The sequence below is a fragment of the Arvicanthis niloticus genome, chromosome 17 (genome assembly GCF_011762505.2).
Source record: "Arvicanthis niloticus isolate mArvNil1 chromosome 17, mArvNil1.pat.X, whole genome shotgun sequence".
In the NCBI taxonomy this organism is placed as follows: domain Eukaryota; kingdom Metazoa; phylum Chordata; class Mammalia; order Rodentia; family Muridae; genus Arvicanthis; species Arvicanthis niloticus.
Window position 1 is genome coordinate 58,863,981 of NC_047674.1, and position 26,684 is coordinate 58,890,664.

The 26,684-nt window shown below is 38.5% G+C and overlaps 1 protein-coding gene across 6 annotated transcripts in view; it reads right to left on the minus strand.

The window, feature by feature from the left end:
* Tbc1d5 (TBC1 domain family member 5) overlaps positions 1-26,684 on the minus strand; it is a 469,862-nt gene that overhangs the window by 119,673 nt on the left and 323,505 nt on the right. For all 6 annotated transcript variants that reach the window (XM_076915391.1, XM_076915393.1, XM_076915394.1 and 3 more), the window contains one exon: positions 10,176-10,282. In XM_076915391.1, the coding sequence (XP_076771506.1) occupies positions 10,176-10,282 (107 nt within the window). The remainder of the gene's footprint in view (positions 1-10,175; positions 10,283-26,684) is intronic.

The window sequence follows — 26,684 nt, forward strand, 5'->3', positions numbered from 1 at the left end:
AGAAGTTTTCCTTCACTGGTTAAAGAAAGGGTGACAATGGTGTTTCCCCAAGGGACATGTGTCAGTTTCTAGGGATGGTGCCCGACTGGGAGTAGATCTGAGTCCCCAAGATACATTTCAGTCAGCACATGCATTTTACAATGTTATTATGCAATGGCAAGTTATAACTACAGTGGGATTTTTAAAAAATAAAATGAGTGAAATTTTAAGTGTCAGCATAAAATCTAAACCTGGAGGTTCAGACACTTTGTAATTTAAAAAAAAGTAAAATTTAACACAAGCTAAAACAAAAGACAGACCAGAATTGCTTGAGGAGAGGAACATTACATAACATTTTTCTACTAAGTTCCTATGCAAAGGATGATTATAAAATTGCTTTACATGTAGTAGTTTTTTCCTAATAACAACACTAGACACTTTGGGGAGACCTGAAAACTTAGTAGGAAATTTTCTCTGAATATTCTCTTTTTGAAAAAAATGGAAGCTGTCAAATTCTTACTGCATAATCAAACGGTAATCCACAGACTGTATTTCATGTGTAACAGTCTCTGTGGTAAGGCTAATACTTCAGCTCACAGCACAAATAGAAGGGCACCAAAAAATGAGAACCACTTCGCTTATGTTTTTGTATTAGAATTTTATTTGCTAAAGGGTAAAAACAGATTTCAAAATTCACAGTTAAGTTAAAACAATAGTGTTAAACCTCTCTTCCTAGCCTGCACTGCCTTCAGGAAGGAGGGAACATCTGGTTGGTTAAAGAACACAATATGTTCACATTTTCTATGACTTTTGTTTCTAATTGGGTTTATTTTTTTTTTTTAATTTGAACTAGTAGCTAGAACAATGTTTTTTAATCACTTCATATTTTTCAGATTTTTCTCCTTCTCTCCTTCTAACTTCATTTAGGGGATTGAGTTGGGAAATCTGTTCACTAGTTCCAGTGTGGAGAGAGAGTGAGAGAGTGAGAGAGTGAGAGAGCGGGAGCAAGAAAGAGAGAGAGAGAGAGAGAGAGAGAGAGAGAGAGAGAGAGAGAGAGAGAGGAGAGAGAGAGAGAATGAATGAATATGAATGAATTAGAAAGATGTTCTGAAAAGCCAAAACTTAGAATCTGTATTTCTATCTACCAGACTGCTAAACCACTGTTATTTCATTACATTTGCAGGTAGAAATACTTTTTTGAGGAATTCTGACATGGCAAATTGAGGAACTAGATGGTACTTAAGGTCAAATGGTAGGGTTAATTCAACATCATGATAAACATGGCAACTAAAATACAACACTGGCTATAGTTTGTGTGTATGTAGATATGGGTTCAAAAACTGCCAGGTGAGTGAGTTTTATCTATATTAGAATCAATGTGGGGTCCTAGAAAGAGACATAGCATTTGAAAAAGAATTTTTTTTTAAAACCAATCATGTGTAGGACACAAAGTTAATTGATGGAAAATGAGTAGGAATAATTCCTGACAAATAACTGATAAACAGCATGTATATGGGTGGGTAAAACACAAAGTGTCCAGTGTCCTAACTGAACACCAAAATGACTTTGTGGAAAGGGTAGGAAGAATGTCAGGAATCTTAGGAGGAAGAAAGTAGACACAAAGGTACAGAAGCTATACTAGCTAGCTTATATGTAGCATATAGGCTTCTGGCCTAGAATCCTTCACAATCACCTGGAAAGAGGGAGGGCAAGCTGTTCTGTCTCAGTTCACAGGGCTGCTACGAGGACTGCATTAAGCTCATCCAGGTGTTAGGAAGACTATGAATTGTGATTCTGTTATTACAGCTTACAGATCTGTTATTTCAAACTGCTCAAATGAAAAATCTTTCCAAAGTAAAGTCTACTCTACTCATACAAAACAATTAGAGATTGGTCTCTCAGGCTGTATTTATCGAATATATTCTCAAGAGAGCAATTTCCATGAAGAAAGAAATGAAAGATGATAACAGGGCAGAGTGCTTTGCTGAAGGTGGGCAATGAATTACGAAGGAGTTCTTTACTGATTCTTACTTTATTGAACCTGTCAGTAGCATGCACACAGCTGTGACACAACGCTAGAACAAGGAAAGGTCCACTTCATGCCTCAGATCTTACCTGCTACAACTAATGAACTTTACTGTGTTTGTATATTTACTCTGAACTACTTGAACTAGGAATGACAAAAATTTAAAAAAAAAAAAAAAGCATTTTGAGTACCCTGACATCCGGAGCTTTGGAGACTAGGGCAGAGGCATTATTAGTATTATACTTTTCTTCCATTTCCCCCTCAGCATAAATGGCCTCTTTTGTGCTCTAATTGAAGTCATGGCCTCTTTGTGCTCCCGTGGCTTTCTACGAAGCACACAGACTAGCAGGTGCTTTCACTGCTGCCTTTGGCAGCATGGACTGGGTTATGCTAGTCCACTAGAAATCAGTTCCTTACAGGCAGATGATGCTCTAGCCGGGCAGGTCATCAGAGATAATTTTATATAACTTCTAAATGTCACAAAAATATCAAACCTCAATAAACATGATGGTTCTAAAATACTGAGCCTGATCTATGTTACTTGTTTCTAATTCAGACTCCCCATGGGCACACTATATTTGCCAGAGCAAAAATTACCTCTCCTGAAACGTACAGATGTCAAAGAACCAGCCACTCTAGTCAATCAGAACCACACCTTTCTTTGGTAGTCATCTGAAAACCCCTTATGGACAAGGAAAAGTAAAGCTTTCTTTACTTTTCCTATAGAAACCATCATTCCATGAACCTGTTCATGTGAGTCTGTAAACATGACTTTCTCATCAGGCCCACTTCCTTAAGTTCCAGAAACATTAGTTATGATCCCACCTTTTGAAGGTAGTTTTAGTTGGTAAGACTCTGAATCTAGAGTACTTACCCCTTTAAAAATAGTAATGCTAATTCTTTTCTTCTTAGTTTTTAAAATCATTCTTTGTATTTAAATCTTCTCTCATACCCCACCCCCCTACCCTGTGCCAACTTCCTCTTTTCCAAATCTACCTTCTCTCAACCTCCCCTCAAAAAGAGCATGCCTCCTAGGGACATTAACCAAACATGGCATGTTAAGCTAAAGTAAGACTAGACACATCCATCACATCATGGCTGGATAAGGCAAACCAATATGAGGAAAGGGTCCCAAAAGTAGACAATAGAGTCAGAGACAGCCACTGCTCCCACTTTTAGGATTCCCACAAGGACACTAAACTACTTAGCCATAACATATATGCAGAGGACTTAGGTTACTCCTATAGGCTTGCTGGTCTCTGAAAGGCCCCATGAGTCCTCTGCAGAACTCCTGAGAGCCTACTGTGGTAGTCTCTGCTCCATCAGTGGCTGGATGGCGTCTGTCTTGTCTCTTTGATAATTTTCCTAGAATCTGGTCCCCGAACTCTCTACAGGTATGACAACTATAGGTTGAAGGTTTTATGGCTGGGATGGTGTCCAAACCCTCCACTTGAGGCCTTACCTGGTACAGATGGCAGCTGGTTTAGGCTGTGTCCCCCATTATTAGGAGCCGTTGCAAGGGTTACTCTCATAGATTCCATAGAGTTTCCATTGCACTAGGTTTCCACCTAGCTCCAAAAATGTCCCCCAATTCAAGTGGTTTCTCCCAGGATTTTCTCCACCCCCCCCAACCCCAATACTCGATCCCTCTTGTTCCCAACTCTACCCACCCTAGTCCACTGGTGAGATCTATTTTATTTCCCCTTCTTAGGGAGATCCTTGCAACCCCCATAAGTCATCCCTGTTACTTAGGCCTCTCTGGGTCTTCGACCATAACATGATTGTTTTATATTTTACAGCTACTATCCACTTATAAGTGAATATATACCATGATTGTCTTTCTGAGTCTGAGTTACCTCATTCAGAGTCATTGTTTTTCTAGTTCCACCCATTTGTCTACCAATCTGAATCTTAACTTTTAATGCTAGTAGAATTTGTTTCATTATATTCTACTGAAATAAAAAGTACTCTACAAAAATTACACTAACAAGAAAGGGTAGTTAGATTCCATTAATAAGGATTAATGGATTAAGTATAAAGAATTCTGAAATTGAGTAAGTTACTCTTAAAAAGATCATATTTACCTAGAGAAAATTGGTAAGTTATGATTCAATATTCAAAGGGAATTCGGCCTCAACTGCATATCAGTCAGTCACTTCACCCCAATAAGGACTCCCAGCCACCTCTTCTTGAGGTAGTGAAATATCCTGTGCCATGCCACTAGCTTGATGATATACTCCCACTGTGGCCCTCATCTCTGCTATCCAAGAACAACCTCTAGAAACCAATGAGCTCTCCATGGATGTCTGAAGGTCAGCTGCTAGAATCTTCTAATGCTACAGAAGGTTTGTTCCTAGGCTCAGAAGTCTTATCAGTACCTAGCTGAACTAGACATTTCATTTGCACATGAAAACAAAGTACCCTCAAGACTGAACCCCAAGTACTATTCAACTGGTCCACATCCTGACAAGATACGATAACAGCAAACAAAGACCAAAACACATACTCAACAAAGTGAGACCAGACATCTAAACCAAGAGATATCACCAATGACTTAAGTTCAGATGCTAAAGTTCCACCCCCCTGAAAAAACACAAATAGCCAACATGTCTCTTCCAGAAAATCTTACCCTCATAATAACATTCCCTGAAGAAAGTATCTTAGTAGTTACAAAAATAATTATTTCAAGATGGCAATTATAATTCTGTTTAAGGATCTCAAAGAGAAGACACTAGAATGAAGACTATAAAAATTAAACAGTTGAATGAGGCAAAGAAAACGAAGCTATAACAATAGAATTAATAAAGAAATAGAATTTTTAAGGAAAAGCTAATCTGAAATAAAAACTGGAAATAAAAGTATTGAGTCAGTAAAATAAAAAAGAAACAATGGAAAGTCTTACCAATAGAACAGATCAATTGGAATAAAGAACAAAGTGTATCTATCAAAGGTTGAAAACAAGGTAAAGAATATGTATAAATCAATCTAAGAAAATGTTAAATCTGAGGAAAACACACTAGAAACAGAATATGAAAGAACTCTGGTATACTATAAAAAGAACAAATGCAATATGAATCATTAGAATAGAAGGAGAAGAAACTCAGGCTACAGGCATAAAAAACACTTTCAAGAAAATCATAGAAGAAAAATTTTCAAAAGAATGTCTATCAAGGTACTAAGAGGATTTAGATAGGCATTTTGAAGAACGGATTGATGCTCTTATTCAAATTACTGGAAGGAGGTTCAGAATTTAAGGGTAAGGAGCCATCTTGAGTATAATGCCAAATACCATTGGATTCATATTAGTTCTACAATTTACAGTGGTAGTCATTATAATTAGAAAGAAGTTTAATGACACTTGCAGTGTATTTGGCATAATTCTAACACCTCTGAGGATGTTTTAATGATACATAGGGAGCTTATGAATTTCAAGCATGCTGATCTGCTGAGCGTTGATGTGGTAGATACTGCAGATAAAATTAACCATGGCCTGAGGTCAGTATTTCTATTTTGGTCAAGCTTCAAAATTGGCATATATAGCTTGATCATGCTAGCTCTTTATGTCCTGGGAATACTTTTATTCCTGCCCATTATGTTAAAGTCTTTCTTTAACAACATCAACATGTTGGCAGCCAAACTACATGGCTTGAACAGAGATATTAAATTAACAGGCTGGCAAGCCAAGGACGGGTAAGATTCTGCACAGAGCCTTACCAACCTAAAACAGAAATTTATTGCTTTTGATAATGCATATTCCTTGACAGGTAAGAAAGGTATTCTTGTCAGAATGACCTAAGACAGTCTCAGTCTTGCTAATGAAATAAAAAATGGAGAGAGGTGGAGAGCCTTTGGGGTTGCTTGGCAAGAATCTGACATGGGCCAAGGACAAAGAAGTGGGCTTCAGGCAGGAATCTGACATTAGGCTAGAACAAAAAAGTAATTTCAGGTAGGAATCTAAATCTTAGGCTAGAACAAAGAAGTAATCTCAGGCAGGAATCTAAATTTTAGGCTAGAACAAGGAAGTAGGCTTCAGACATGAAAATGACCTTGGGCTAGGACAGGGAAGTAGGCTCAGATACTCTGGTCATCCTGATAAGCCCTTAGAAACAGTGATCATGGGAGTGTTCACGTAACTGGGTTTAATGCCTTGCTTTTTCTTTGACTATTTGTGTTTATTGGCTTGCTTGTTCCTTGACTATTTGCATCTATTATATTGTTAGACCCTCAACCTAGAACTGACCTTAATACATGCATGTAATTAAAATGGTATAAAAAGCATAGAGGAGGGGGGATGGGATAGGGGGTTATAGGGAGGGAAAATTGGATGATATCTGTATTGTAAATAAAATATCCAGTAAAAAATAATAAAAAAAAACATATCAAGTAAACAGGATCAGAAATGAAGCTCCACATGTTACATAATAATTAAAATATTAACTGTATAGAACAAATACAGAATATTTAAGCTGCAAGAGAGAAATGTCAAGTCACATACAAAGACAAACTGATTAGACTACCACGTGGTGATTACTTTGAGCACCAGAATGGTCTGGACTGATGGTCTACCCATTCTGAAAGATCACAGATGTCATCTCACACTATTACACTCAGCAAAACTGTCAGTTGTAATAAAAGAAGAAAGATTTTCATGAATAAATAGATTTTTTTGAATTTATAACCCTTAAGCCAGCTCTACAGAGAACACTGAAAGAATACTTTGGTCTGAAGAGAAAGTTAAATACACCTAGAAAGGTAGAGGGAATAAAGAACTACAGAATAGTTCATCAGAGATGTCTAACTCAACAAAAACATCTCCACTATTATGTTTCAATTCTTAAAAAAGAGACACAGACTAGCAATTGGAACACAGGATAGATTTTTCTGTTGCTTCCAAGTAACAAATCTCCATCAACAATAGAAACCACCATCAGGTGACAGGAGGGAGAAAGTATTTCCAAGTAAATGGAACTAAGAAACAAGCAAGTGTAGCTCTTCTAATGTCTTGAAAAATAGACTTTAAACCAAAACTAGTGAGAAAGAATCAGGAAAGAGCATTAAAATTTATTCAAGAAAAAAAAAAAACGAACTAAGAGGATATTAAAAATTTAAACATTTATACACCAATCAGAAGTGTATCCATTTTCATAAAAGAAATACTGTTAGATATAAAACCTCAGATTGACTCTAATTGGTGGTGGTAGGAAATTTCAATTCCTTGCTACTTTGAATAGACAGGTCATCCAGACTAAAACAAAACAGAGAGACTTGGAAGTCAAATGGCACCCTGAATCAAATGGATCTTGTAGACATCTACAGAACACTGTACCCAAACATAAGAGTGTACTTCACTGCAGCCCATGGAGCTTTCTTCAAAATTGATCACATATTAGGAAACAAAGCAAGTCTCAACAAGTATAGGAGAAGTAAGATAACATACTTCATTCTATTTGACAACTATATTTTATGTAACAACAAGCTGTAAAATGAAATAAACCCTTTCTTGCCCATGTTGCTTTTGGTCATGGTATTTTATCACAGGAATAGAAAGCTGACCAAGACAGCAGTCCTAAGAGGAAAGTTTTAAGCACTAAGTACCGACACTAAAAATTTGAGGTCTCTCATACTTAAGAACGCATCTGAAGACCTTAGAAAAAGAACAAACAAAACCCTAAAATGAAAGATGGGAAGGGATAATTGGTTCTTTGAAAATATTAACAAACCAATAGGAAATTAACCAAAAGAAAGAGAGAAGACCCAAATTTATAAAATCAAAGATAAAAAGGAAAACATTACAACAAACACTGTGGAAATTCATAAGGATGTATTTTAAAAATATATATTCCATTAATCATATATGTATATGTATGTATATGATATATCAAGGTTAAATGAAGATGAAGTAAATAATTTAAATAGATCTAGAACAACGCTATGATCTAGTAGGAGTAATTAAAAATATCTCAACTTAAAAAAAAAAAACTAGCGCCACATAGATATAGCATAGACTTATGTCAGACCTTTAAAAAATACCTAACACTAATACTACTCAAAATTGTCTGTAGAATACAAAAGAAAAAGACAATTCCTTTTTTAAAAAATGAAGCTTGTATTACTCCAACACCAATGAGCCAACAAAAAAAGATTATTGGCAAATCTCTCAGATAAACCTCGTTGCAAAAATCCTTAACAAAAGCAAGCCTAGCAAAAACAATCTTGATTAAGAAAAGAATCGCTAACTTTGAATTTATGCTATCCTACAGAGCTATACTCATAAAAACAGCATGGTACTGGCACAAAAACAGTGACACTGATCAATGGAAATGAAGTCTCTTTCTGCAGTAGACAGTGATTAACAACAACATTCACCATTAATCAGCATGCAGAGAAGAGACTGAACAGTGCCCAGCCCCGAATAGGGTATCTGAGAAATAGTGAATGACTGCAGCAAAATCGTGCTTTCCAGACATAACAGCACATCTGCATGTATGACACATCTGACAGCATGCACAAGTCAGGTACAAGCTCCAGATAGACAAAAATCTCCACATAGAGGTCAGGGTGTGGGGAGGGTTGAGCATTAGCTTCCACCTTAGAGGAGGAACTAGTGGCAACAGCTAACTTCTGAAGAGAAAGTCAGTCCTTTTCATGGGTGTGAAATCTGGTAGACCGACCATGTTGCAGGAAACAGCATCACATGCAAGGGTATTTGGGCAGCACAAAATTGGTTAGATGGGTTTAAAACAAACCAAAATCTTTGAAGCTGGGTAGATATGGAGATGGAGATAGATATGGGAGGAGTTTGGGGAAGAAGATAAATGTTTTCAAAATACATTGTAGGAAATTATCAAAGAATTAATAAAATATTATTTAAAAAATAGAAATCGAAGTTTAGCTAATTTCCCATTTTCTACTTAGAATTCTGAATGCTGAGATGACACAATGTGCTTTAAGTTTAGAGACCAAAACTCATCAGTGAGTAGCAATTTCATCTTTACAAATTTTATAGCTACTTGATCTTTCTGTGGGGCTTTCAGTTGCAGAGTACATATGATCTACATACATACTTATGGACAAAAACAGAAATGCAAAGTACAAATAATGGTATCACAAGCCATATTCAAAAAGGATTTTTCCTAATATAAAAAAGCATAGATTTTATTTTGATGCTTAATAAAACTGTTTGTATAACAGAAATGCTGAAAAAGGATAGTATTTCTATAAAAAGCAAGTAAGGAAAATTCTAAGTAATATAAAAGAAAAATATACTCAAGGTTAATGTCACCAACCAGAGGAAGGTAAAAAACCCTTTAGAATCAGATTTCTATTACATTTGGATGCTTAAGATGAACAGGCAAAGCTTTGGCAACAGAACTCACAGACAGACTGACTGACTCAGAGACAGTCTGACAACTGCCAACATGACTATTGGGAGCGTTTCCAAAGAGCCAAAGGCTGGGATTACCATCTAGAGCCTGGCATTCTCATCCTCACATTTGAAGCTTTCTCTCTCACTGTTCATCCAATATTTTTGTTTGGCTCAAAAACAGCAAGGATTCACATTTTTTTTAAAGATCATTAAATGTTCTTATTTTCAAGAAATACAACATTAGTTGTAAAAAAGCACACTTTTTTTTTTCCTGCGAAGTATGAAGAAAACTTTAATTAATTGCTCTATACTCAAATAAAGAAATCAGTGTCCAGGTCTGTCTGAATCTTTATTAGGTGACTTGTAAGCTATAAAATAGAATGCTTTATGTATATATACACATAAACATTCATATCATAATTCACTGATAAATTCTTATAGGCCTACTCCCTAGTATAGCTCTTTTTTCTTCTATGTGGCCTCAGAAGCCCTACTTGAATTAAGTCATCCTCTGTGAGGTGCTATCAGAGAGTAAGTCTGGCTGTAAGAGGTAGGTGTTTACCTAGTTTCTTAGGCTAACAGAGAGGCAGGAGATCCAAGACAACCTGCAGAGGAACAGGGGCACCTGCTGGGGTGCAGTTTCTTAGGACAATGTCCATTGAATTCACTTGCTAACATACTGGCTAATGAGGTATGTGAACTCTGGCTTACAACATCTAACAACCATTAGGAAGAAATCATATCGAGAACCTGATTCTTCATACAACTTAAAAAATTATGCATGTTTTCCACAAGAAAGCTTACCTTTGGGTCTCTGAGGAACAGGGCCTTCAGAATCAGTGAGCGTATGTCTCCGATGAGTGGATAATGCATCAGAAGGCCGAGACAGGTCTGATAGTTACTAGAAATCACTAAAGGGGAAAAATATTCAGAAACAATACTGATTAAAATATGTGCATTATGATGACTCTAAGAAAATAACTGAGAGCCAATTCATGTGATTTAACAAAAGTCTACTGAGAAAAGATCTTCACCAAAGTCTCTGGATCAGCTACCCAACATGACCCCCAGGGAGTGGGGCAAGGAGGGCTACAGACATAGGTGGGTATTTGCAACACAAACACATTCTTACATATGCAAATGTTTGTTGCCATTTATATGGCTGCCTTTAGCTTTGCTGCTGAGAAATTACTTACAAAGCCTTGTGAATGGGGAAGCAGTTAAAATTCTAATAAACAGTGCTCACCCTGCCCATTATGCTTCACCATTTATATCATGCTCATGCTTTTATATATGTATTACATAATTCAAAAATCAAAATGATACTTTTCTACAGTTGTTTGTTTTTCTAAAAGTAAAGGGAAGAGAGAGAGAGAGAGAGAGAGAGAGAGAGAGAGACAGACAGACAGACAGACACTGAGACTGTCTATATAAAATTTTTTTGATGAGAAAAAGTGAAAAGCTTCTGTGATCAGCCTGTATAAACCAACCTAACTCTGGGCTGCTTACTAAACACACATGTTTAGGACAGGTCTGTGTGTACTCATCTAGTTCTTGGTGGTCCATCACTCACTGCAGTCACAGTTGGGCCCATTAGTGACACGTGCTTTGTGAGCCACAGTGACTGCCTCTGTAACCCTGTGAGGGAACTTTATAGCTACAGCTTCCTCCAGTTGTAACCAAATCTCAATCATTAATCAGTTACTTGAAAAATGTTCCACAGAAAAACAATTATCAGTCAGGAAAAAAAGACAAAATATTGAGTCAGAAAGACTTTGATTCTGAGACTTTCTTTGTGCTGCTGGAGAAGGCACTTTTTAAGGAAGCTCTGTGTCATTCTCCTCTTGTGAATTCCATGGGAAGGAGACTAGACCAGGCGAAGTGAGCGATTATAAACTCTGTAAGGAGCTCCTTCATCATCGTCACTTCCACTGTCATCTGACAGCTCGTAATTTCACACATCTGCTTTCATCTGTAAAGCACTCGCTTTCCTTCCCTACCTGATCTCTCTCTTCAGACTTCTCTTATTTGTTCATTTTTCCATATTTACATACACTTCCCTACTGTCATTTTTTTCCTCTAGAAATTAAGAAAGCGAGTATATAATGCTATAATGCTGTAATGTACAGTTTTTATTTAAAGCAATGAAGTTAAAAAAAAAAAACCAGGTAATCAATTGATCTGGTAATTCAAAAAGTTATTTTCTCAAATGCTGATATTCAAACTTGGTACCTGGCCAGGGAATAAATTTTACCTGTTTTGTAAAAAATGCAGGAGAGTTTTGTGGAATGTATTTTGGCTGCAGTACTCAAATTTGAAACTGAGGAGTCCATTTGAGCCTTCTCAAGTTATCTCAAGTGACACTCAAGATCTGATGGGGTAACATCTACGACATAAAAAGTTTAGTCTCTAGAAAACAACTTAACGGTTTTAGAAAACTGCCTGTATCATTCAATGCAATAACCTGTTAAGTGACTGTTGAGTGTAATGATCCCAAACTAAGCCAGGATACAGAGGCCAACAAATAAGTCCTTCCTCTGATGACAATTCAAGTTTGGAAAGGCCAACATGGAAAATTGACCAGCTACTCCACTAAGAAGATGATGAATCTTCAAGGCCATGTGGAAGGAGACCAGGCTTAGAGCTTCAGGAGCCTTCTCTCACTGAGTGCTGTGCATCATTTCATCGTAAGCCTAGGATCATTTCCTTGTATCACACACACAAACATCGAGACCTGGAGAGCGTAAGTCACTTGTTCATATCACAAAGTGACTCCGGGGTGCAGCATGATTTGACATTCAGGGGCTGTACTCTACATAGTTATATAAAGCTGTTTTTAAAAACAATGCTTTGAATCAAATGGTATAATGCATACAAATGTCAGCATGAAGTCCTTAACCTCATTACTCTAATACAGTAGGATAAGTACCCAGAAAGGTCAACCTATTGAGTCTCTGGAATAGCTGGATATTTGGGCATTTATTTGGAGGGACCAGTACAATAATCTTTTTACCATAATTTTAAAATTATGAAAATATACAAAGTACAGAAGGCAAGGCAACATGTGTAACTATTCTACTTGTAGAACAAATGAAGCAGCTGAAACTTTTCTCTTACATTTATTCACAGACATGTTACTCAATAATATGAACACTTCTGATTACCTACTACATGCCAGATATTCAGACTATTGATATACCATAACTAAAGCTATATGGCAGGTGGGCCTGAGTTTTGTGCCTTCAACCATCAGCACTGTCAGGTTACTACTGAAAAACCTGTACTTTTATAATACTTAGATGACAATGCCCAATTTAGGGTAGGCAGAAGAGCTATAGAAACTTGTTTAAAAGCAAGGCAGCGGGGATCTGACGTAATAAAAGTTTAGTTGTGTTCCTCCTCCACCCGCTCTTCCCTCGCTCCCCAGTTCCCTTCTTCCCATTTATATTCCTTGGAGTGGAACCCAGGGCCTTGGACATGCTAGACCAGCACTCTATCCCCAGAGGTTTTGCTGCTTAAACTTTGTCTCCTACAAACAAAACAAAACAAAACAAAACAAACAAAACATGAATGCAGTATTGATCCTTACCTAATCCTGATTCTATCAAAGCAGGCAATAGTGACATAGCAAAACATTTACTCTTTTTAACTTTCCCCGAATCAGCTCTTTAGAGCACTGCTTTAGTATTTTGCTTTTAAAGCACAATGAAGCATAAACAAATTTCCAATTGCAAGTAGAAACCAAAACTCACTGTATGCTTTTCATTTTTTCCCAAGGTTTTAAATTATATTTTTGCTATACCACCAATTGGATTAGACCAGGATAGCCTAATATAGAAATCTACCTCTTCTTCCAGTCTAGGCCTGAGCACTGAGCTGATCCTGGGCCAGAGGATTCCGGGTGGCAGCTCTGCAGCTCTGCCCCCAATCACACAGAACCTAGAGGAAGCAGACCTCCCAGGAGCTCTAACCCAGGCAGAATCTTAGGTAAGGAGACAGCAACACCCACCCCAAACAGGGAGTAACTGGGACCCACTAGGACCCAGGAAGTCACTCCTGGCCCAAAGCACTAATTCCTTCTGGTCTGGGCCCGAACACTGAGCAGATCGGGGCCACCAGATCCCAGGTGGCAGCTCCGCAGCTCTGCCCCCAATCTCACAGAACACAGAGGAAGCAGGCCTCCCAGGAGCTCTAACCTGGGCAGTATCTTAGGTAAGGAGACAGCAACACCCACCCAAAACAGAAAGTAACTGGGACCCACTAGGACCTAGGAATTCACTCCTGGCCCAGAGCACTGGTTCCTTCCTGTCTGCCCCTGAGCACTGAGCAGATCTTGAGGCCCAGATCTAACTCCAGTAGTAACACCCACCCCACATAGTTCTGATACAACCAAGATAATAGGAAAGACAGGCTCCACAGAGACAGTGAGTGCAGGTAACACTAAGAAGATCCAGATGGCAAAAGGTAAGCACAAGAACATAAGCATCAGCAACCCAGGGTACTTGGCATCATTAGAACCTATTTCTCCCACACAAGAAAGTCCTGAACTCCCTGTATCACTAGAAAAGCAAGATTCAGATTTAAAATGACTTCTAATGATGATGATAGAGGACTTTGAGAAGGACATAAATAACACTCTCAAAGAATTTGAGAACACAGGTAAACAGGTAGAAGCCCTTAAAGAGGAAACACAAAAATCCCTTAAAGAATTACAAGAGAACACAACCACACAGGTAAAGGTATTGAACAAAACCATCCAGGACATAAAAATGGAAGTAGAAACAATCAAGAAATCTCAAAGGGAGACTACCCTGGAGATAGAAAACCTAGGAAAGAAATCAGGAGTCACAGACGCAAGCATCACCAATAGAATACAAGACATAGAAGAGAGAATCTCAGGTGCAGAAGATACAATAGAAAATATTGACACAACTGTCAAAGAAAACGCAAAATGCAAAAAGTTCTTAACACAAAACATCCAGGAAATCCAGGACACAATGAGGAGACCAAACCTAAAGATAATAGGTATAGATGAGAGTGAAGATTCCCAACTTAAAGAGCCAATAAATAACTTCTCCAACGTTTTGTAGTATAGGGATTGTCCAGGTGTTCAGTGGTCTCTATAAATTAAGTTTTAGAAGCTATGCTTTGTGCTTCCCATAATTTCAGTTAACTCAGTTATTCTGGATTTCTGACAGGGTTGAAGACTTAAAGTCTCATTGCCAATCCTGGCTATTTACTTTGAAAGAAAAGATTTGAGAGGATGGCTTTCAGCTGACATTCATTCTAAAGCCAAGAAAAAAGCCAGGTTCAGAACTAAGGCTTTTAGTTAGGAGAGATGACAGAGGTTCTGGTTAGTCAACAAAATGATGGACTGGGTATTAGGACTATCTTGTACCTTACTGACACAAATTGGTATGGTTATGCTCTAATTGTATTTTGAGAGAAAAGTTTTATTTTAACAGGAAGGATGATATGTAGAAGGAGCTAAGGTGGGAGGAGTAAGGAGAGGAAGAGGAGGAGTAAGAAGAGGAGGAAGAGAAGGAGAGGAAGAGCTAGGTGATGAGAGAGAGAGAGAGAGATGTTCACGTTTCTGTGCCAGTCAAAGATAGTTGGTATACCTAGGTTGGGTATTGGGTTACACTTCTGATTTTATGGGCATCTTGTTATTGAGCATTACCAAATTTATAAAGCCTTTGATCAACATTAAAAAAAAAAAAAAAAGAAATCTACCTCTTTAGTCTTCTGGAGTATTTGTATTAAAGGCATGTACCCCCAAACCTGGCTACATAAAGGCTCTTTTTATATGCATACTGATAATGAAAAGCCATAACAGGCTTTCCTAGTCAGAAGGCTCCAACCTAAAGCTTGTAAGAAAATAAAGACGTCTCTGAGTAACTGCCATAAATACCAAAGAGTCGCTGTAACCAGTACTCTTTGTTTCAAAACACTTTTGTTGTGGCCTGCCACCTCTTATATGTGGCATCTGTATAACATTTGTATCCCAGGATGAACCCCTTTGCTATTCTTGAGTAGATGCAGCGTTTTGAGAGTCTCTTTCTTTGTGCATTAGTAGCAGCTGTCAAGTAATAGTCTAAGATTTTTTGTGACTGTGGCACAGGTGGTGTCTATACATCCACATTCTTGCTCGGCATGACTGACAAGTAGTAGTACTGTGTTGATTTGAGTAGGAATGGCCCTTATAGATTCTGTGTCACAGGTGGTGCCTATACATCCACATTCTTGCTCAGTATGACTTTGACAAGTAGTAGTGCTATGTTGACTTGAGTAGGCATTGCCCTTATAGATTCTTCATGTGTTTGACTGCTTGGCCCATAGAGAGTGGCACTGCTAGAGAGGTGATTACACTGAGAAATTTGATAGCAACATAAACGAATACATTATGCATAGCTCACTGCTAGCTATCTATAATTTTCTCCAAACAGAGTAAGGCAGATGGAAAATTACTAAAAACCAAAACGTAGGCTTCCTTTAATGACCTTAAAATTAAGAAAGATAGCTATCACTTCTCAGGTACAGATATACGACTAGCAACTTGCCATTCACTGCATGTCCACCCCAAAAGGCCTCCTACTTCCCTCTAGAAAAGCAGACCAACCATGCACTCCCGTCTATAGATGGGAACATGGTAGTGCAAAGTAGACAGCAATATTCTCAGGCTAAGAACTCCTGATGGACTGTTGACTGAAAACATTGGCCTTCAGCAATGTCTGATGTTTTTTTCCTCCATCTCAGCAGACAGCATCATGACAAAGGTGTCTACATACAAAAGACAATGAAGAAAATTGTAGAGGACTTCTGAAAACTGTTTTAACATTAGAAAAGTCACAGAAAGACAGTGTCTTTTAACATATCCAGCCAGGTGCAGCAAGTATTTAGAAACAGGTATAAGTTCTTATATTTATATGTAGATTTGGCATATAGGGCAAATAATAAAAGATTTCATATAAAACTAAAAACAATGGAGATCAGAGAGGTGGTTCAGTAGTTACAAGCACTTACAGCTATTGCAGAAGACCTAACTTGTATTCGAAGTGCAGACATTAGGTGGCTTACTAACACTTGTAACTCCAGCTCCAGGGGATCTACTGCCTCTGAGGATACCTTTACTCAGGGAGACATCCACCTGACCCCCCGATGATTTAAACAGAAAACCTAAAGGCTCACTCATAATTCATTACATAATAATGTCAATCTGTAAGTGCTTCTCTAAGTTACCTGTCACACAGAAGGCATACAATGAGACTACACACTCTGAAAAAAGAATATTTGTGAGGGTTTACCTCATGCAGAAAAACAAATACAGCTGAAGCAAAAAAAAAAAAATGCTTTCCACAAGGCAAAAATGCTTACTATTTTGACTTTTCTACTAAAAATTCATAATATATAAAATGGGATTTTCAAATGGAATAAAAAAAAGGGGGGGGGGGAGAAACCTAACCACTAAAGGATGAAACAAATAAAGCAACCCAAACCCTGTATAGTCTGTTAAGTCTCAGATAAATACAGGGTGTAAACATGGTTATACCCTTCACAAAGAAAGTGATTTTTGTCAAACACTTAAGACCCTTGAAGACACTGCTCTTTGGTTTTTTTCCCCCTCTGGTTACCTTTGAGACAAACATCCTTCATTACAGCACTGCCAAGTGTCATGCCCATCCAAATAGATAAGACCAGGGCTTAGAGTGTATGCGCTGCACAAGCAAAGCCCGGGAGTTCCAGAAGGGCCCATGGTACTTGAGATCAGTTAGTTGAACATCGTTCATTTTTTCTCCACCTTCCATTTTAATGATTTTATTTTAAAATTATGTATAAGCATGTGTCTATAGGGGTACATATGAGTGCAGTTGCCTAAAGAGTCCAGATGAGGGCACTGGGTTTCCTGGAGCTACAGGCAGTTGTGAGCCACTTATTATATATGAGGCAACTGAATTCCTGTCCTGCAAGGGTGGTGGGCACTCATTATCCATTAAACTAACAAAATGAGATGCTACAGTGTAGAGACAAAGTCTGATAATAAATATTAACATGAAGGCTAATAATTGCCAAGAGATGTACTTAGAATCACAGCAACACAGTTCTATTAAGAATGTGTAATATAGAACAAACAATCATAGTTTACAGAGAAAATAAGAGCAATGAGTTCATAAACAAAGAAACCTGAAGGCTTTCTCATAATTTTATTACACTTCAGTGACAATAACACCTTATACTCATCATTGGAGCTCAAGGTCTAGTATTTCCAAATCTTCATACATCTAAAGGAAGCCTGAAATTTTTTGGTGCACCTGAAGGTTTGAGACAAAAAAAGTGATAAACCCCATTCAGGGATTTGACCCCGGTCCCCAGGGAGGTGGGGATTGAACACTGGTACTTGTGGGGGTTTAGATGATATATGTTGTCCACGGTCTCTGGCATTTGAATGGTTGGTCCTCAGTTGGTTGGCTCTGTTTGGGGAGGCCTGGGATGTGGCCCTCCTGGAGGATGGATGTCACTAGGGCAAGGTTTGAGAACATAAAGAACTTCACCATTTCAAGTTCACTCATGCTCTCTGTTTTCCTCTTGTGATCTCTTCGATGTTTCAGCTGCCAGGCCTGCCTGCTGCCACACTTCCTTGCTGTGACAGTAATGGACTATTACCTCTCTGGAACCATAAGCCCCCAATACATTCCTTCTTCTATTGCTTTGGTCATGGTGTTTTATCACAGCCATAGAGAAGTAACTCATACAGCAGTGCTTGCCTCAGACAGGAGCTCTACTGCTGGGCAACACAGCCAGACCAGGACGTTTCCTCCCCCTTCAGAATTCCCTTGCTTAATGTTTAATCCTAATGATATATGGACACATAAAGGAGTTCTTTCTTGAAAACGTAGGAGAACAAAATGAGTAGACTAAAAAAAAAATCACAATTTTTGGTAATTTCATTCACAAGCACTGTATTTTAATAATTTCTGTGCCTGTAACCCTCCAACTCCATCCCCTTCAAATTCATAATTTTTTCTTAAATTTTTATTGGCACACATACACACGTGTGTGTGTGCGCACACACACACATACACACACCTGTAGTTATATATAATCTGCCAAGTTCATTTAGTGTTGTTCATATGTATAGATATTCAGGGCTGACCACTTGGAACACTTTTCATTTAAATGTGATTACAGGGTCTTAATCCTACCTTAGTCGGGAATAACAACTGTCAGTGGAAATGGTGGCAGGGAGACAGTGCACTAAGATGTGCTAACAGGGATCAGTACGGTGGATCAGCAGACTATAGCCCTTGCTACCATACCTGGTGACTTCATGTTGAAACCTGGGATTCATATGGTAGAAGGAGAGAACTAATTCCCACAAACTGTCTGGTTGAACTCTAGATGTGTGGAATGGCCCACATGTGTATGTAGACATACACAGATACAGACCATGAACACAAATAAACATAGGTAAAAAAAATTTTTTAAGAAGTGCTAACAGTATCCTTTATATGTAGTTAGATTTTATGTATTCATTCATCCATTCATTCAATAAAACATTAATTAAAGTCCAGTGTTGTTTCAAATGCTGAGTCCAATCCTAAGAAGAGTCTCAAATTTCTCTTCATATTCCACTGGAAGTGAAAAATAGTGTTTGCAACAAAGAGCTGAGTTGGTAAAGGTATCATGTTGGGATAACTCCTCTAAGGAAACCTGAAGTGGGAAAGGGCTTTCATCAGTACCTAGAGGCACGTAGACAATAATATGAGTGGACACTAAGTAGCTCCTAAGGGATTGCTGTTGGCATAAAGAGATGATAAGAGGAAAGAACCTACATGAAAGCCTTACTGTACATAGTGGACAGCAGCATGTCCTCCAGAGATGCTGTGAAAGAATAAACACACCACGGTACTGAGCCAATGGATAAGATTATTCAGCATTGAGCATTGAACCTCGTACCTTGTACATGTCAAGAAAGTACAAACTGGAGGACCGTAACTGCATATTACTAATTAAACCATTCTGAAAAGTTCCACACTGTTGCCTTATGACATACTAGAAAAACAATGGAGACAGTACAAGATCAATAGTTTCTAGGAGTTTTTAGGAGAGAGGGATGAACAGATAGAACATATAGGAGTTTTATGGCAGTAAAATTTCCATATGATTCCTCATGGTCACTAGAATATTAATGGAGTGCCTCCCTAAAGGTGCATGGTCTGGTGTGAGGTCATGAGCTCAAGGAGTTACAGCCTTCAAAGATGACTGTGGTAGTTAGAATGCAATAGGCCTTGGAGGCTGATGCATTTGAATGCTGGGCTCCCAGCTGGTGGGATTGTTTGGAATGACTAGGAGGTGTGGCCTTGTTGGAGTAGACTTGGCCAACAGGTGTGTCAACAGGGGTGGATTTTGAGGTTCAAAAGCTCAGACACATTCTCTCTCTTCTTCTGTCTCTCTCTCTCTCTCTCTCTCTCTGTTGCCTGAGGCTCAGGATATAAAGTTCTCAGCTATTGCTCCAGCACCAGGTCTGTTTTGTTTCTACCATGATGACCATGGACTATCTGTAAACAAACTCACAACTAAATGCTTCCTTAGATAAGAGTTGCCTTGGTCATTATGTCTCCTCATAGCAAAAGAGTAGTAGTTCAGTCAGACCTAGGCCTGTAGTATGTCTTCTTCAGTCTGTCTCTCCCCTTCTTGGGTCCTGATAACATATCTTCTCTTGTGTCTTTGCTTCTGTTATTAGGTCCTAGCATGATAAACTGTTGGCGCTGACTGAGTAGCTGTAAGTCACAGTAAATGTCTCGCTGACTGAGTAGCTGTAAGTCACAGTAAATGTCTATGTATCAAAAGTACCCATGTCAGTGCTCATGAGCCATCATGACAATGAAGGTCATCGTCAGGAACAAGTAGAGAATGAATCCTAACGTCAACTGTGAATTTAGGGGGATGGCAACACATTGAGGTCAGTTTATGGATTCTAAGGAAAGCATCAGATGTGGGACACTGACAGAAGAGGAAGCTTTAGGGGAGGAGACAGACGATCAATGACTACTGCAGTTTTCGTAAGAAAACAATGCAGGAGCAGGTGGATGACTAGAGTTCAGATCCTCAGTAACCATGTAAACACTGGGTGGTGCTGGGTACCTGGAACCCCAGTGCTGGGAGATGGAGACAGGGAAATCCATGGAGCCAGCTGGCCAGCCATTCTGACTGAGATGACAATTTCAGATTCAGTGACAGACCTTGTCTCAAAAATAAAGTGGAAAAACAACTGAAGAAGATATACAACCTTGAAACCTTGCCTCCACATGGACAAGTACACCTATAGATGATTAACACCCCTACCACCTCACTCACACCCCACAAACACACAGTCAAACAGGTTTGTCATTATGGTCTGTTACAAAACTCCCAAAGATTGTTAATCTAAGCTATAAAGTGATATCAATGGTATTAGTGGCATCAGTAACTAACATTAGTCTCTGTATCTGATATGGCTATTTGATGTCAGAGGGATGAGAGCTGGAGTCAAGGACTACTCACACATTCCTTCAAAAATAAGACTTGGGAATGTGCTTGACACAGACCTGTACTGAAATGTAGTTTTAGAAAAGCCTTTATGTTTAATCATTAAGTTTGGTAAAGGTCTTCTAAAAAAGACAAAGTCAACCTGTAGTTGAGATTCTGTAGCTAGAGTAGGATTTTGAACATGTTAAATGGAAAATAGAGAAGCAGAAATTCTGGGGTAGGGCAGATGGAAGTACCAGCACACAGACAGACAGACAGCAGTTCAAGAGAAAGCAGAGAGCCAGCACACAATAAAGAAGAAGGGCATGTGAGACACAAAAAAGACAACTGCCACACATGCCAAGCCAGGGAATGGCTAAAGAAAACAGGGAACTGTATCTTAACACATTCCAGCATGTTCTAGCTCACTGAAGAAACAAGAAAAATTATGGAGCTCAAAACATGGTCCATACATAAATAATGAGACTGGAATAACAGTTATCTGATTTAATGAATACATATCATATATGTAGACTGAAACAACATACTTCACTCTATACATATATATATATATATATATATATATATACCTTATTATATATATAATAAGTTATATATATATATATATATATATATATATATATATATATAGTTTTTGTGTGCATTAGGTATTTATTAAAAAGAAAATGGAATCTAAACCATAAAACAAGCCATTATCACTACCATCAACAATAAAAACAAAGGCAGCAGGAAGGAGAAGTGATAAGAAACTCTTCCAGACACATTAAGTTCAGATGGTTTGCTGCACTGTACATGATTGAGAGGCTTTCTGGCTAAGAAAATCAACAGGTAGCCAGGAAAGGAAGAACATGCCATGGTCCCAACACTCTGGGGGCTGAAGCAGAGCTCCCATGAGTTCAAGACCAGCCTAGGCTCCAGTATCAGACCTTATCTCAGGAAAGTAAAACTACACAAAATAACCAAAGTCAAATAGAAAACAAGACAAAGAACAGTTATTCTTATGTCATAAGTTAGAGTGTGTGTATGTGTGTGTGTGTGTGTATTTAAAAGGGCTATGGCTCTTTGATCAGATGACAAGGTCCTGAGTCTGTATGCCTAAAACCAAAGTACAAACACTAAATACACCTCTATCCCCACCCCAAAGCCACACACACACACACACACACACACACACACACACACACACACACACACAGAGGTCTGGTGAGCATGCCTAATATCTTAGCCTTGTTAGGGTGGAGACAAAGAGAACCCCCAGCCAGGCTAGTCAAATTAATGAGCTTTAGAAAATAAAGGTTAGGAGCAACTGAGTAAAAGTACTTGATTCTGACTTAAAACTTAATGTTAGGAAAAGATCAGCACTCGTGCAGATTTCTGAGAGGGTGAAGTATATAGTTATTAAAAATGGAAAATACATTAATAATTATTTTGGCCTGATCATGTAGCATGGCCTCATCTTAATGGAGTGTATCTGTAATAATCTATCAGGAATCAGGTCTCACTCTGACACAACAAGAGTTAGGACTTCAATGTCTGTCTGTCTGTCTGTCTGTCTGTCTGTCTATGGGTCAATCCATCCATTCCCCTCCCCCTCTCTGAGGGGAGCTGTGGCTAATAAAATTCAAACCAAAGCAGGTTTCCTTATCTGTAAAATAGAAAGCTTTGAATCCTCATTTTATAGGATATATATTTCCTTGAAAAACTGCTGGAACTATAAATCCTTGCCCCAGATAAATGAATATTTTGTGAGTATTTTACACATTGTCAAGATGACTACAGCCCATTCAAGCCAATCCACGGAGGCCACAGGAGAATATGTCCTGAAGAGAAGGATGTTCCCTTCTCTCAGTGAAATCTGTCAGGTACACAAGAGGCATCTGTGAATAGCAGTGTTCAGTTAAGAATGAATAAACACAACTATTGAGTGTATAAACATCACAACACTGGATGCCCAATAGGGCATTATGTTTTGGAATCCAGTGATGGGTTTGCAACAAGATTTTAGCACGGGGGGGGGGGGGGGCGCACCTTCCTCCTGGTTCTTGACCACTTCTGCTAACCATGCACTTGCCTAGTCTTTGTTTGTTTCTGCTGTCTCCTCAGTCCTTGAAGAGCCAGTCCTCTCTTCCCACCCTCTTCACCTGCTATTGCCCTTGCTCCCTTCAGCTGTAAGATGGGAGTCACACTCTTCCTGCATCTGTTTCACACCTTTTCATAAAAATTCTTTTCCCTTCTTATGGTATGCACTTACACAATCACTAGGTCCATTCTACATATGTGTACCACAGTCTGGTAAATAGTAGTAACTTGGTAAATATGTATATTGGCTCTTCCTGGTTGTCAACTTTGACTATACCTGAAATGAATTACAATTTAGAATTGGAGGGCACACCTGTGATCCAGATCTTGAGGCTGAAAGTTTCTGACCTGGATCTTGGTATGGAGATCTTGAGGCATTGTGGCCATGAAAAGCTTAGGCTCAGGCAAGGTTAGTACACACTTTTAATCCCAGGAGACTTGAGGCAAGGAGATCTCTGAGTTCAAGGTCAGCCTGGGACAAAGCAAGTCCCAGATCCAGGCGTGGTGGTGCACACCTTTGATCTGGGCCACATCTTCTGCTGGAGGCCTACATAAGGACATTGGAAGAAGGAAGATTCACTCTTCTTCACCTGCTTGCACTTACTTGCCAGCACATCTGCTGGAATCTACTTCTACAGAAGAACAGTTGAAACACCCAGCCTCATGGGACTGAGAAACTACTAGATTCTTGGACTTCCCATCCACAGCTGTCCATTGACTGTAAGCCATCACAATAAATTCCCTCAATACAGAGAGACATTCCATATGTTCTGACTCTAGAGAACACTGACTGATAAATATAATATGTGTGAAGTACTTGTTACTTGAATAAATGGTTGATTAAAAATTGCTTTCCTGCTATTTTCCTTGTTTGAGGTTTTGGTGTGTTACTCTATAATTTTTTTAAAATCTTCTTTTCCCATTATGATTCTTGCTGAGGTACCTGTGGAGAACCAAATAAAATCTTACCTTCCTCAACTTATCTTTGGGTTCTAAGCATACCAGCTCCCATTTTCTAAGTGACCTCCTGCCCTTCACTGACTTGGCCATACTGGCAAAATCTACAAGGCTCTGCATTCTCTTGTGTGGCCACAGCTTTCTGTTCTTTATGTGGTTCCCACCCTGGTTCCAATCCCTTGCTATTATAAATTCTTTGTAGTCATTTCTAGGCTGTGTTCTCTGTTTATACATCCTAAACTACTCTCTTAAAATGCACTCAGTGTCCTTCACATTCACCTTTACCCTAATTCATTTGAAGGCGGGCCTAATTAGAAGCCTGCTAAACCATCTTCTTCCTTTTCTGCTTCTGGGATTCCTGGCACAGCAGGTGCTACTGCAGATGACTGCCATCTCTATGAGCCTGCTGCAGCTATTCCAGGTCTGAGTTTGTCAGGCACACACACTTTGCCCATCAAGACCACCACCACCTCCTCCACTTCCACAGCACATAAGCATCTTCCTCTTGCTGCTGCAGGATTTTCTCATTTTCTGCTCCTTATAAACTAGTCTGTTTATGAGTCCAGCCTCATAATTTCTTTTCAGATGAGTTCTACTGCAGTCACACAGCTCATCTTCCATAGTCTTCCTGTTCAGGGTCCTCATTTTCTCAATTCCTTTCTCCAACAGACATCTATTAAGAGGCCTATTATGCATTAGGCCCTCTTCTAGACACTGTATTTAAAAAGGAAATGAAGACAGACAAAAATCTTTCTCCTCACTGAGGATTCGAGTATAGTGTTTAAACAAACAAACAAACAAAAAACCCAAAACCCAAAAACCAAAAAAAACCCAACCACATGCATGGGGTAATTTTGCTCTTCATAGACGTAGCCATAGACCAGTAGAAAAACAGCACTGACTCCTGAAGGAGGAACCCATGCTTGACTGACACATCCCCATCCGTGCTCCTATATCCTTCTCTCCTATTCTCTTCTTGAACGATTGCTGAATATATGCCATCTCTATGTTCTTTATTAGGTCATCTTTTTAGTTGGAAAGTAATGCAATAAAAAATAATAATACCACAGTTGTAATCACAAAAACAAGCAAACAGAACCAGCTTAAATGTCTATCAACAGATGAATGGGTAATAACAATGTATAACATACATACACAGAAAGTTTTACTGAGCCACAAAAAAAAATGAAATTATGAAATTTTCAGTAAACTGGATGGGACTCTAGAGTATTATATTAAGTTAGATAACAGACTCAAAAAGACAAACATCATATGTTCTTTCTCATATGTAGATCCTATCTTTGGACTTTCATATATATGTACTTATATGACTACAAAAACTTTACAACACCAAGGGATTGGAACCAGGGTGGGAACCAGGCAAAGCACAGAAGGCTGTGCAGAGTCCTCATAGACTTAGCCACTATGGCCAAGTTAGTGACAGGAAGGAGGTTACTTAGAAAATGGGAACAGGTGTGCTTAGAACCCAAAGATAAGCAATAGCTCTTTGAGGCTGTAATACAAGCCTTCCTCTTCTAGCCCCCATCCTTGTAGATTAAAACTAGCCTCTCCTGCGTCCTGCCTGAATGTTCTTAAACTGGCCTACATGTCACTCCCAGCTCCTCTTAAATACCAATATTAAGTGCAGAGTCATACTTTTACCCACATTCTCTTTGTATGCACTACACTTATGTCAGGTGACTGTGGGAAGGGTTTCAAATGAAAAGAGGGAAGTAGTAATAATTGCTACTTTAGAACAGCATATATAAACCAAAACTAGCTCAAACAGACTACTACATTATGATGACCTTATTCTTAAGAGATAATATCCATTGTTATGGTTTGAAATAATAAAGGCCTCTTAATTATTTGTAAAACTCTATACATCTTGATACTAACCTTAATGTTTTACATATTCCAAATTCAGTATTTCCAAAGCTTCTAACACTTAAATTCCTAACAGTGGTTTCCTATTCAGTTATCTAGTCTCTGAAGATCTCAGACAGGAGGCTGTTCTACATTTCCTGTCCCCTTTACATTTGTATTTATTCATTAAGCCATGCTAAACTTAGTTCTGAATATTTCTCTACTTCCAATTTGCCTTCTGGGAAACTGTCTAACTTTGCCCTGATCTCCTAAGTCTCATTGTGTCTTAATTTCATTTTCACATGTGTAGCTGCTAGTGTAACCTAAAGGTTATGTTTCTACTTTGACTGTTTAGATAGCTGTGACTTACTGATCAGAGATGACCATCTCGATCCCTCCTGTTCTCTTCTCAGTTTTGTAATTAACTGTACTTCCTCATGAGCATTGTAATCTAGTCATACTATGTAATTTGAAGGAACACACATGTAGCCAGCAAATAGCTTCTGACTTAAGGTTTCTATTTATGATGTCTGTTTCTTCTCTTTCTTTTTTATTACCTCTCAAGTTCAGCAACAGGAAGCTTCTCCAGGACAAGGGTAACTTAAACACTGAATACTTATTCACTCTAGCTTCGGGAGGTACCGTTTGCTGTTATAGATGTAATACTGACATGACGAAACAATGCTATTACTTTGGTACTTTTCCACATGTGTCCATGTTTTACAGAATCATCAAAAAATATGAAAAATGTGTTAAGGGCTTCAGCTGTCAAAAACTTGCCTGTTCTATGAAATTAAGAATAGATCTTAGCATAAGACACATGATGATTGCTTTAATATATATGGGTGACATGACAAGATTATGAGAAGAGTAAACCTTTAATTG